The following is a 14,150-nucleotide window of genomic DNA, read 5'->3' as shown; positions in this document are numbered from 1 at the left end:
AGTTTGATTTACCGTCCTGACTCGCCCTTGTCCCGAGTTTTTATCTCTGCGCCCTCTTCTTCATATTCTTCTGTTTAACATTCCGGTCCATGGAGATATGTAAATAGTACTCTGTCTGTGTTTTGTTCTTGCGAATGTAAATACACTCGGGCTACTTGCGGCGGCAGAAATGTGGAGGCTGTTGGCTGACTGTCGAGGATTTATGTGTAAACTCTTTCGCCGAAACTTAAAACATACATTTCGCGCTTAAAATACGATAAAAAACGCGCAAAAAAATGACGCAAAAACATAATTATTTCATTTTCTATGCTGAAAAGCGATAATTTTGTAAGCGCGCATTCGTAAAACGTAAATCAAATGTATTTTATCAGTATTACAAGGATCTAACACAAAGTTTTCGAACAGCCTTCATTATTTAACCGCCTTTAGTAGAAAGCATTCACGGGTGAAGTAACGCTTGTAGTTTTATTTGATTTTATTTTCTTCGTTTCGTTATGTTTCGATTTGTAAGAGTCGATGACCGCCTCGATTTCATCTCTCCAAGAACTTCTCTGTTCGAAAACTTTGTTCAGTTCCTTTTTATCTGTTTGACTTGAAGAAATAATAATGGTCTACCGGAGATATCCAAATGACGATCGAAAGAAACCAAAACTCTCGCATCAATTTTCAGTGTTCGTATTCTAAGCGCTGGGATACAATTTTATTGGAACGTTTTCCTTGGAAAGTTATGTAACCTTTTGTACTTGAAGAAGCTAGTTCATTGATTTATTTAATAGATTCTGATTTTTCGAAGAACTTTATTTATAGAACTTTATTTGAACTCCGTTAATTGTCAAAACATGGTTGTGAATATTACATTAATTTAGTCTATTACCTTCATTTGTTGCTTACTGATATGTTATCCAATCGTCAACACAGCTAGAATACGCCGGGAAATTTAAAAACAATAGCAAATATTCATTTCTCTATATTTGCTTTGAAATCTACGCGAAAAGTGCAATTCCCCTGAGATGTTCTCAGCAGGTATCGGGCAGTATGTAGCTTCTAGGAAAAATATTGCCCTGATATTATTTAACTTCTGAGAGGAGATGGCACCAGAAGAAGAAAGACAGATTCTGTTCGTAAATAGGGATCTCATAATTAATTAATCAATAATAATATAATCGTAACGTTGCCGGAAAATAAAGAGCACTTTAAGATAAATAATGTTATGTTGCTCTGTGTTAAAATACAATAGAAGACGGAAATAGACCATTAATCCCTTCGAATAATAATCTCAGCCCCCCCCCCCCATTAAAACCATTGCAAGCTTCATATAAAATAATGAAGCAAACTTAATGACTTCCAACCACTGATCTCTCTCCGTAAAAACAATGGCTTGCACCCCCAGTGAAATGGGTTGAGTGTCACTCTATGAAATATTTGCATGACAGGAAACCTATTCAGTATTTGTCATGGGGTGTTTCTCTTTGAGGGGATATTTATCGCCGTTGGCCTTCAAAGCTTCGATATCTGCCGACAACACCGGGAGATTTATGCTACCTCTCTACAACCTACAAAACCCACCCCTACCGCCAGAAAAACGGAAGGAAATAAAAATACGCAGTAAGAAGTAAAATGAAGTATGTGCCATCGCAGAATGGAGAATGTACGATTTAACATCCGGATAGTTTCGCAAATGTTTCATTATGAAACTGATTTTGTTTGGCAAGTTCTGTTATGAAATCGATATGAGAAACTAGTGTTAATGAGATAGAATTCAAACACCAAAATAGCTCATTGGACAATAAACATGTGCTTTAAAAAGCACAGTGATCCAGGTGCATATTTTTGACTTTAACGAATCAAAAGAGGTATAAAAAATCTAATTCACAAATCAAAATCATAAAATTATAATAATAATATTTGGATGATTTATATAGCTCCGTTTTTGTGAAAAATCACCTCAAGGGCGCTGCTCAAATATATAATATTCTTTAGTGAAATAAATGAAAACACTTTGTTTTTACCACGATAAGCGCACTTAAAGTGAAATGACACTAAACTGCGCTATATAAATGCCATATTATTATTATTATTATAATCTTTAATTTTTTTAAATCGACATGTTTCGAGAACGATGTTCTCTTCATCAGTACATAAATTGTACTAAAACTAATTCTCAAGTATAGAAAAAGGCGTGGGTAGAAAAGTATGGAGGGGGGGGGAAGAGAGGTGGAAAGGGGAGGAGCTTAGAAGATCAAAGACAAAAAAATATAATGTAAATATATTTAGGATAGGGTTATTCACAAAATTATTTGATTATTAATAATATTTAAATTTCTATTGACATTTTTCCTAAATTATGAATTTATAAATCTTTGTAAAAATTTCTACATTTTATTGCCAAAGTGTATACGTTTATGACTGGAAAAAGATTCAATACTAATTTTAAGACTTTAAGTCTGTTGAGTATTGATTGTTATGCTTAAAGTTATATAACCTGTATTTGCACAAAATAACAATGAATAGTTATAAAACATTTTGGCGCCCCTTGTCAAAACCAGTAGAAACCTATGTAGGTGATTACTGAAATCAATAATATTCTAAATGTCAATGTGTTAGGACTGTTAGGTGTTAGGTATGATTAGAGCCTTGGTTCCTTGGGCAATCCGGCACCCGGAGCATTTTGATTTTTAATACTAATTAATTTAGAGTGATTAATAACACAGAAATAGGTACTATTTATTACTCTAGGATAATTTTTAGTCTGAAGTATTGCGATTGACAAATTATTTGCCGTATTTAAGTGAAAAAACGAAAAAAAAAACAGTTGCGAGAAAAAAAGTTTCATGTCTTTTTGTCTGATAAATTACAATTGAAATATTATATGAAGTGAACAGACCAACGTTTTACCAATATTCGGAGGTACCTATCTCCAGCGCTCAACGCATTTTATCGTAAATATCTTAGCGCTCCAGTTAGTAGGTATAATTGTTGGCTCTTTATTTTAGCAGTAGCTTGCAGAGCATTCATTTTAAAAATAAACAATGCAGACATCTTCCAGGCTACCAACAATGTAAAACACGGTATATTTCATTTCGCCATCGAAGGCAAACAACGCGGGTCTGTTAATTAAAATTCGCGAGCCGGAAGGAAGGAGTGAATCCCAACCATTTGACGAAATGAAATCGAGGCGGTGTTTGACGAGAATTTCTGTATTGTTATATTGTACCAAAGCATAACAGATTTTAGAGCACGATTTCCGCTACAATTCCGTCTACGGACGAAATATTGGTATTGATTTTATGTTCATTAAATCGCATAGCACTCCATGATGCGGAAACATATTGACGAACATAAAATCATATGTTTTAAATAAAAAAAGACGCGGAAATTGTTTTTGTAGCTAGCGAAATTTGAAATCGGGAGTTTCCGTTACACAGAAGTCTGTTCTTACCATTGAAAGAAAAACGTATACATTATTTTGTTTCAGAATTAAGATAAATTTTCCACTACTTTGGGCAAAATTGGTGAAATTTTATTACATCACACAAAATTATTGCTTAAACAGATAATTAATTACATTAGCTAGTTTGAAACCTAGCAGTTTAAAATCGGTAATAAAGATTACGCACATCTTTGGTGAGATTATTTTTTTTTAAATACGATTCTATGGTTATTTATATTGTCTCTATATTTTTTTTGTCATCGTTGTGAACCTAAATTAATTGTTCATAATCTTTGCACGAGTATCGTAGGTTTTGAAAGCAACATATTTCATTAGAACTACATTACATTATATCCTTAAATTAACTTGCATTGCTAATGTTCAAGGTACGTGTTCACCATAGTGAGCTACCTTATTGGAGTTTTCATCTTCGCCACCATCGTGGGTCAAGTGGGGAACGTCATCACCAACAGGAACGCCAACAGGCTGGAGTTTGAGAGGCTACTTGACGGAGCAAAGACCTACATGAGGCACCATAAGGTAAAGACATTACTAGGAATTCATTCAGAGTAGGTATTTACGTATTCATCATAGATAGCTACCAGACGGAGTGTTCAACTTAAAGATCATTACCAATAGGAACGCCAACAAACATTATACCTGTAAGCATTCGCGTCGTGTTGTTGTGTATGTTAAGTCTCTAAAGTTGAAACGGTGTCATTAAATTGCAGTACCTACCTCGTGCTGTTTATGGGTGGAAAAAATAAGCTAAAAGATTTTTTAACTATAACTAAATAAATAAGGAAAGTGCAACGTCCATAATATGTATGAAGGAATCGCAGCTGATAGGTACATAATATGTACTCTTATGATATGTGTACTACTATTATCTTTGTCATTTTATACTTTTTACAGTGTTATACTTATACAGTGTAACTAACTCTAAAATGTAATGTGTAGGCCAATAGAACATCAATAAATAAATAAGTTTCTCAAGCGGTGGCAGATAAGTGCTCTGAAAGTGTGCACTGGACACTGCAGTATCTCGAAAAGCGGAATAGTTGCGATACAGTGTAATGTACTCACAGTTCGGACGTATATAAGGAATAGTTTAATGAATCGTGTGCTATAACTAGGTGCCTGGGGGTATGAAGCGCCGCGTGCTACGCTGGTACGACTACTCCTGGTCAAGGGGCAGGATCCAGGGCGGAGGGGACATCAACACGGCGTTGGGACTCCTTCCTGACAAGCTCAAGACTGAACTGGCTCTGCACGTTAACCTGAGCGTCTTAAAGAAGGTAGCTACCAATTAACAAACATTCTCTTTACTCGTAATATTTAAATAAAATATGAAATTTCATCGTTGTAAATAATTATTCACACTTTTCCTCAAAGCTCAAACATCTTCATTTTTTCATCATTGTTAATAATTATTGACTGTTTTCCTCAAAGCTCAAACATCTTAATTTTTTCATCATTGTTAATAATTATTGACAGTTTTCCTCAAAGCTCGAAACATCTTAATTTTTTTTATCATTGTTAATAATTATTCACACTTTTCCTCAAAACGCAAACATCTTCATTTTGGAAGGCGGATATGTATACCACCACCCCGGTAGCCATTAATTGGATAACTAACACCTTTGCCATAGGTAGCCTGAAGCGGTTCGCAACGTTTGGTGACTTAGCGAGGGTTTTTGGGTTCATTAGGTGAGGTTGTCCAGGTCTTGACAGCTGAATTACGAGAGTCCAATTAAAGGAGTCCCTTTCATCTCTTCAGCGGGACTATCTCGACCCATCGCATTGGAAGGGTGAATTCCTATTCAGGATTTCTTCTGCTTCGTTTCCTAAAGACCCTCCACAAACCGTCCCCAAAGATGACAAATCTTTTCCTATGTATGAAACTAACGTAAAAATGAGCTATACTAAATATAATGGGTGCCAACTTTAGATTCCATAGGTATTTTTTTTTTTAATTACCTTAAATATAAATACTCATAAAATGTTGTCTTACATTTAGGTAACAATCTTCCAAGAATGCCAGCCAGAATTTCTGCATGACTTGGTTCTCAAGATGAAGGCATATATTTTTACTCCTGGGGACTCCATTTGCAGAAAAGGTGAGAACATTCAGTAATGAATTTCATTCGATTTTTCAGAATAATATTGTTTCCTTTTATATCTTCATTCTGGGTGCTACAATGATCTAGATGCAATATATATTTTTTAAATTCATTATTAGCGAATATATAATTGAATATCATATGAAGATACAAAATATTGTGTAGATAAGTAAGCTTAGAGAAGTTTGAAGTATAACCGTTTGAATCAAAATAAATTGGTTTATTAACAAATTAACATTTTGTTAAGAAATTTTGGTTTTTTCTTAGTCTCCTCACATGGGGGATTCTGTGTGCTGTGCTGGATGGATTGAAGTTTTTTTTTAATTTCATTAAGTTAGATGGATCTTCTATGTTTTTATAAGTGCTGTTTTTAAGGTTATTTCAATGACTTTTTCAGCCAGAATGTAGTTTACGACTTGTAGTCATTATTCTTTTCTAGTAGTTTTGTATCTGGGGGAAGAACGTTGTAAAGTTTTGTTGAAATATAAACGTACGCAGTTTACTTGTCCGAATGCAATATAATATCATGGAATGTTTTTTAAAATTAATTAATGTGCGATACATTCCAAGCACGAAACATAATATGTAGTAGGGGAAATGGAAAAGGATTTAAAATTTATTCAAAACAACTTTGTTATTTTAACAAAGCTCGAGATCATTTTTCAGGGCGGAGATTATTTTTTACATTATCCATAAAAAATACTTTGCGCAACTAAAAATATAAAATCTAAACATAAAAAATATGAATTTAACCCCTTGGGCCTCTGACATATTCTTACATATTTTTTTTTAATTACTCGTCTTACCTCGTTTTTTGTCGTTTCATGTAAAGATAATTAATAAAAAGTTTCAAATTTCATATTCTTCTTTTTAAATTGCGATGGGAAATTTTGGTTTCAAAAAGGGGTACATTTGATTTATTCTGTGGTTAACTTTTAGATTTGAATATAAAGCGTGGTGCTTTCTTTTTCCAACACCGTTTAGATAATAATTCTCACCACAATGAAAGCAAGGAAGACACAATGAGACTTATATGAGACCTATATGAGCTATTGCCAAAAGCAAACAAAGAGACTGAGGGGTTAACACAGTTGTTCATATCATCTGTTTACTATATTAGTACAGATTTCGATAACAAGATTCCAAAATCTCAGCCGTTTGATAATTATGTCAATAATAGAAAAAATTGTATCACCGTGAATCTACATGATTTTCAACTGAAATACAATAGAGTAACGACTACCACGTTTATAACACGTTTTTAATATTGTATTCCAGGCGAGGTGGCCCGTGAGATGTTTATAATCGCCGACGGTATCCTGGAGGTGATCTCTGAGACGGGGCGCGTGCTGACTACTATGAAGGCTGGAGATTTCTTCGGGGAAATCGGCATCCTGAACCTAGATGGACTCAACAAGTAGGTCACGCTATAATAATAATCGGTATTAGCAATTCTTCTGGTGCTATGTAATTTGCCTATGTGTAAGAGCCACGAATGCATAAATATTAAACCTGACCACCAAATTGAAGACAGTGATGTCGCTAAGTAAACTTATTTAAAATGCTTGCAATAAAACAAGACACAAATAAGCAGCAGTAACAACACTTGGAAACCCGATGGCACTGACTTGATCATGTGACACTTCAAAATTAGTCGCGCAAAACCTGTACTGTAGTCGGCCGTGTAAACTTGAGATCGACGACTTTCGTTGAGCAAAAAACTCACGACTGCTCAAAATTGGGAATGACTTAGTGAGACGATGACAATAAGTGATCGCACATCCAAAGGCTGTATATAGCACGATTTTTCCAATAGTATGGTGTTTGTATAGTTATACTGTATGGAATATCATTACAGGCGAACAGCTGATGTCCGGTCCGTGGGTTACTCGGAGCTATTCTCCCTCTCCAGGGAGGATGTCCTGGCCGCCATGAAGGACTACCCTGAGGCGCAGGAGATCCTCCAGACGCTAGGTAGGAAGCGGCTTCAGGAAGCAAGGAACTGCTCGAGGAAGGCTAAGGGTGAGTATTCACTGATCATCAAAATTGGCCCAAATGCCCACTTTGAACTACCGGAGCTTTCATTATTCCCCAAATACATTAAAAAATATTTTAGACATTGTGAAAAACTACACCAGGAACCAGGAACTGCTTGAAGGAAGGTCGCTTGAAAATATCATTGTGTAAACTCTACTTACCTCGAAAGGGAATTCTTACAATCCATTCGGAATAACTACAATAACTATTGTTTGACTCTTTTCCTCTTCCAGGTGAGAAAGTAGATGACAAACTGGACGGGGACGATCCAAGCGGACCGAAAACAATCGTCCACAAGCTGAGAAGTGATGTGAAGGTAATGCAACATTTGTAAAATTTCCATGAAGGCCAAGTTTGACCTCGAATGCAATGTTTTATATTTTCAAAAGTATGCACATTTCCAGTAATTAAATTGTTTAACATTATGTATGTATTTAATTAGGGCCTCCGTAACGCCTTGAGAAGCCGCTCGCGCCCCTCCCGGCGCTCCGGGCTCGGGGCGGAGTCCCTGGAGATGCGCACGCTCAGCGCAGGAGGTGGGGGCCACGGCCACAACGGGGCGGGGGGGAAGGGCATGCTCCGGAGGATGAACCGCGTCGAGAGTGACGAGAACCACCAAGGGGATGTCATGAAGGTACCTAAATAATAATAAATAAATACAAAATACAATACTCAGTTTTTCCAGATTTGCCGATCCAAAGCCAAAGACTGCAGTTCTCTGATCTGTGGGCGACCTCTGCTTGAAATGAGCACGACCAGTGATGATGATTCATTTTTGATATTGCAGGATGAAGCAAGCGGAGGTGCTGAACCAGGAACTTCCCACAAAGAAGAGAAAGTCATTTCTCCCCTGGGCGCCGGACTCCCTCTCCTGGCCAGACTGAAACTGCTAAAGGAAAGACAGGTACTAATAGACGTGTAAATCTATCTAAAACTAAACTTATTGAGACCTTTCAGTATAAAATAATAAACTTTTTGAATTCTTTCAGGAAAGGGAAGAAAAAGAAGCCAACAGACAACGAGGGGGTCTTAGCATCCCGCAGCTTAGTGCCGCTCCTCATTCAACTCCCACCACCTCCACTCCCAGTGAACCAGAAGTCATAGGTGCTGGTCTTCCATTGCTGCAGAGACTCCTTCTTCTCAAGGCCAAGGAAGACAGGGAGAGGATTGCTTCAGCTTCCTCCACAGGACTAGACAAGTCCACTCTCAACAGCAATCCTCCTTCTAGTTCAGATACTATTAGTCCTTGTTCATTAAAAAGTCCACTAAGCCCAACAGTCAAAACTCTCAGTCCAATGAGAAAGGGGTCTGGATCAACTTCTCCTGGAAAATCACTCAGTCCAACCACGAAACCTTCAAGAAAGAACTCATCAGGTTCAAGTGACTCTTCTTCCAAGCCCAAAGTTAGTTTTAAAGATAAAATACTGAAACTCCAGGAAGACGGCACTTCCGTTTCGCAAATTCTTCCGGTAGAGAAAGACAAAAGTGAAAAGAAAATCCCTGTTCCCATTGTTATAACTAGTGATAAACTTAGTGTTGTACAGTCTGGTGCTAACCGAGTGCCACACACGCAGACTATTTCAATTCCTACGAGTGTCGTCAATAAAATTAAATCTCCGGCCAAAGCCATGGGCTCCACTTTCCGAGATAAGCTGAAACTATTGCAAGGAGCACCACCCAGTCCCAGAGAACCTCCCACACTAGAAGCGGTGCCAAATAAAGTAGAATCAGTCAGTGCCAAAAGTATAAACATAGATATTATCAAACCAATCCAGACAACAGAACCAACAAAAACTCTTGAGAAAGCAGAAGAAAAAGCGAGTGGAAGTAAAAAGCCCTGGTCCAAACTCAAAAAGGCTTCAATTCTAGGTGAATCGAGAGAATATATATCAATTCAACAGCCGGGTGTTTCGGTAAATAGTTCGCAGGGCACGAGTGTTGCTAAAACTGAAGGCAGTGCCAAATTTTCAGCTTTATCCAAATTAGGTTTAGGAAAATGTATGCATTTGCCTGTTGCGTCCCCGAGTACTGGAATGCCATCCTCTAGCTTAGTAACAAGTGATAATAATAATATAGATTTAGACAATAGAAACTTAGAGTTAACGAATGCGATGAATAGTGATATAACCTCATCGGAAGTTCCTTCGAAGGATGTTAGAATTACTGAGTCAATTAGTAGGGTGAAGGAAGCCAGTCGGTCCGGGACGTCTCGCGCGGATTGCTCCTCATCAGATGCGGCCAAGAATGTATCGAAAGCAAAACCAAAACAAAGTATGTATATGGTAATGAGAAAAAATAAAAGCTACGTATCAGTAGAAGATTTATCTCCAGAGTACGGATCATTGCCATTCGTTAAAAAGCTGAAAATATTAAACGAAAGACAAAAATTAGAAGAACTAGAAAAAGTTATTAAACGTAGTTCTAGTCTCGAATATCCAGATTCCTCTAGTGATGTGGATGTATTAACAAGAAGCAATTCAGAAGGTAGCAAAATGGACACGCGCAGAAGCAGAAATGTGATGCAAGTTGGAGGACCACACGCAACACAACTGAATGCTTCACAATCTCTTTTAAGTCCAGAATCAAATGAGACGTTAGAACGAAGAAACTTAAAATCTATACTTAAGAAGTTATCTGAAGATACGCAGATCCAAGATTCTCCGGTGTTTTGTGCCAAGGAGTTTAAAAAATTGATCAGAGCTCCAACGATCGAAGGCTATGCGGCCAGACATTCCAAGTTCACAAAGAGCGTAACATTTAACCGCGATACCCTTACCTCTCCCCCTAATAGTGCCAACGAACAAAGGACTCTCTTCCCTTTATCGAACCCTTACCAACGGCTGACGAGTGTTCCATCGAATGAGTCAGAACGAGTGGACGATGTCGATGACTGGGCTTGCGACGATGAAGCCAGTCCCCCGATGAGTGGTAGTTTACTAAGCGTTAACAGAGACAGTAATGATTCATTACCGATAGTGCCTGATACATCAATGTTGATCGGAGAAATTCTAGCCGAAAAGCAAGCGAGAGAACTAGAAGAGATTAGCTCATCCCTGGACCCTAAATACAGATACTCCACACCTGGTCTGGAAGGACTGCACCCTGAAGAAATCAGAGTGCCGGGTGAAAGACCTAAACCTAAGATTAGATTGATAGCTGCAGTAGCCAACCAAAGAAAATTATTTAGAGGTATGTGTGAATTCCTTTCCTGTAATTACTTCAACCTGGTGAATAGACTTGTAGCGGTGAGTTGCTATCAGTGTGATGTAATAATATGCGCTATTCTTTTAGGTTCCCTAGAAGAACAGGAATACTTCAGTGAAGTTCTACTGGGAATCAAACATGTGATACAAGGTCACCTCCATGAGGTGCAAGGAAAATTCCAAGAGAGGTATTACACTTTCCAATCCTGTTTTGTATTATGTAATTGTAAAATAATAATAATAACACATTAAATACAAGTGAAAGTAGGGCTATCCTAAAACACTAGATAAAATAATAACCACTTTAAACTACAAACATATTCATAAGTGCTAAAATAAATCAAGAAGCTAGAACAACTTTCGCCTACCATCTTTTATTGGAAAATTCCAATTATCGGTGTGACAGAGTATCATCATGTCATATCAATCGTAGAATAAAGAAAAAAACTAAAAGTGCCTTCCATACAAATTTGAATCCATTTAGCACGGGCTTTTTTCTCTCTTACCTTCGCCTGACATTACACATCTCCATCCCATTTGAATTTCGTCATCACAGTGAATCACAGTTTTGTAGCGGAAATTTAAGGCCAGATTAGCCAAATATTTATTGTATTCTTCTTTATTCTATGGTATCAATAATGCAGGGGTTTAGGTTCACAGGGGCCTAGCTACAAAAACTGGTGTTTTGAGTAAGGCTTGGTTTTGGTAATACAATAATCATATTAATTATTGACACGAAGCTCGAAGTTTAAGAAATACAGTTGGGCATACAGGTGGGCATATGAGCATTCCAATCTTTATTCGCGTTTTTCTCAAAACTATGTTTTTGTAGATAGGCCCCTGTGATCCTAAACCCCCCAATAGTCTGTAGGAATTGGACTTTTGCTTACCTACCTAATGATCACACAAAACAAACCGTTCGGTAGAACCGTTCAGTAATCAGAGGTAGCACTAGAATTTCTTCACCCTGGGAAAAGTACCAGCAATTTTTCTTGCAGAGGGTTTAAGAACTTTCAATTAGAAGATATTTTGTTCTTCTCAGTCAGCGTAATGTAAAATGAAGGGTAAATGTCAAGTCCACAGTTCTTTCAACAGGTTTAACAGTCTGGAGATGGAAGTGCGTAAGAGGGACGAGATAATCTCCCAGCTCCAGTCCAGGATCTTGGAGCTGGAGCGCATAGGGGGGATGGAGTCCAGACTGGGGGGGTTGGAAATGCGGGGAGACCTGCACCAGATCGGTGGCTCTACACAAGAAGAGGGGGGAATGGACGACCCCCCTTCAGTGCATGCTGATGTCATCTCGGCTCTCACGGCTAGTTCGGGGAGTGATGATTTCTCTCAGGAACATGGCTTTATGGTAAGAAAAACTATTAATGATGTAATTTAAATAATAGATTGAACTTTATAAAAGAGTTTTGGGAGATGATAATATTAGGCATGGAGTGGGTCCCATTAATTTTTTAATGAAAGAAAGACAACCATTCCCGGATTACGAATAACCTGACTTTGAAATCTCCTACTACCACCACAGTAAGCGGAAAATATTGCTTGTGTTGTGATTGAGGACTTAGCCAGCTGAGGAATTGAAAGTGATAAGAACGAAATGTTATGAATTATTTTAATCCAGAGTAAAAATTGCGCTAAGCGGCCAACCGTTCCAAGAAGCCGAGCGTTGGAAAAAGTCTTTCCAGATAAAATATTGTTTAAATATCACAAATGACAAAAATATAGACAGTGTAATTGAAAAATATATGAGCATGAGAGGATATTTGAATGTAAATAAAGCAATAAAAGAGCCCGGCAAACAGTGTAGATTCCATATTTAGTTTTAAGCATAGACGTGTAATTCAGTCTGACTCAATAGTTTTAATGTAAAATAAAACTACTATCTCTAACTAACATTGTATTGCATTTAACTTTTTTTGTGTTAACCTTTTTATAATAAAAACCGTTTGTTTTTCTACAAATAAATAAATCTTTCTGCAACTCGGATTGGTTTAGTGAATAATAGTCACGAATAAAAACAACATTATTTTCGAAAAGTCTTCGCGGATTAACTGACATATTTTTTAGAGAGGAGATTCACTGGACACACTTTTTACCACATCACCACCGAATGTGGCTGCTTTGGAAGATGATTCTAATACAGCTGAGCAAGCCTACTGCTTAAGGTGAGTTTACTCAATATTATTCATAACACAAAATAATAATAACCTAAATGTGTATCAATTAAAATAATATGTTGTTTTTTCACAGTGAACATAATCCTCAGCACGCCGATACCATATCCTCGCTGGCAGCAGAACTGAGTGGCGGGAGGCAGGACGATGCAGAGACTTTGAAGAGACTAACAGACGAGCTGGAGAGGCTGGCCGCTTCAGGGCTGGACCCAGATCAGCTGGAGATGTTGGTGGCGGGCACCAGGAGACCATCAAAACCCAGAAGATCTGATCTGAGGTAAGGAAATGAAACGTCTTCTTATTGATCCTCATTTCCAGCAGAACTAAGTGGTGGAAGACGGGACGTTGCAGAGACCCTCAAGAGACATACAGAGCTGGAGAGGCTGGCCGCCTCAGGGCTGGACCCAAATCAGCCGGAGATGTTGGTGGTGGACACCAGGAGACCATCACAACCCCTACTGAAAAGAGTACAACCGAACAAGCAGTCCACATTATATAAAGAACTTGTTTTGATATTGTATCATTATTTGCATATCTAATATTAGTTCAAAGTGGAAATGGCTTGTTTAGATTGAAATGGAAAATAGTTAAAAGCGTAATAAACAAGATTATGAAAAGAATGCTTTAACGGTTTGAACTTGCACATTGATGGAGAATAGGGTGTCAGGAGAATATTATAAGGCACAAGGGGATGGAAGAAGTCAGCAATACCTCACCAAGACATGGTAAGATAGTTAATCAAACTAGCAGATAAAAAACCCGATGCTCTTTGAAAACTTAAAAGGTTCTTTTTGAAAATAACAAAGGGCGCCACTTTTGTTTACAACAATCCTCAACTGTACAGTCTTTATGATAATACTATCAGATTTTTTATTTTATTTTTGGAATAACTTAATGACTAAAACCTCAAATTGTGATATTTAATAATTGAAGACAATAATAGCGACTTTCAAAATGAAAATTTGAAACAGAAAAGATTCAGTTGCATCTAGAAATTGAACCCAGGACCTAAGCCTGGCTCGGACTTTGCTCATCCTAGACTTGAAGAAAGAAAAGTCAATAGAAGTCGCACAATAACATAAAAATGGATATATTTAACCAAGACACTGTCTAGATTGCATCTTGCAATCATACATAAAGATAGCTGCCAATAAAAAATGAGTTAAGAAAATGAAGA

At 37.4% G+C, this 14,150-nt stretch overlaps 1 protein-coding gene across 1 annotated transcript in view; it reads left to right on the top strand.

Moving 5' to 3' along the window:
• LOC149413438 (uncharacterized) overlaps positions 1 to 14,150 on the top strand; it is a 546,764-nt gene that overhangs the window by 512,557 nt on the left and 20,057 nt on the right. The window contains 13 exon segments of the mRNA XM_089644997.1: positions 3,817 to 3,970; positions 4,567 to 4,728; positions 5,451 to 5,550; positions 6,832 to 6,970; positions 7,412 to 7,575; positions 7,824 to 7,906; positions 8,033 to 8,224; positions 8,378 to 8,494; positions 8,580 to 10,779; positions 10,882 to 10,981; positions 11,889 to 12,150; positions 12,867 to 12,964; positions 13,050 to 13,250. Of these exon segments, the coding sequence (XP_089501123.1) occupies positions 3,817 to 3,970; positions 4,567 to 4,728; positions 5,451 to 5,550; positions 6,832 to 6,970; positions 7,412 to 7,575; positions 7,824 to 7,906; positions 8,033 to 8,224; positions 8,378 to 8,494; positions 8,580 to 10,779; positions 10,882 to 10,981; positions 11,889 to 12,150; positions 12,867 to 12,964; positions 13,050 to 13,250 (3,972 nt within the window).

Source organism: Hesperophylax consimilis, chromosome 22 (genome assembly GCF_061612785.1).
Source record: "Hesperophylax consimilis isolate HC1 chromosome 22, BYU_Hcon_1.0, whole genome shotgun sequence".
In the NCBI taxonomy this organism is placed as follows: Eukaryota; Metazoa; Arthropoda; class Insecta; order Trichoptera; family Limnephilidae; genus Hesperophylax; species Hesperophylax consimilis.
This window is presented reverse-complemented; position numbering and strand designations above follow the sequence as displayed.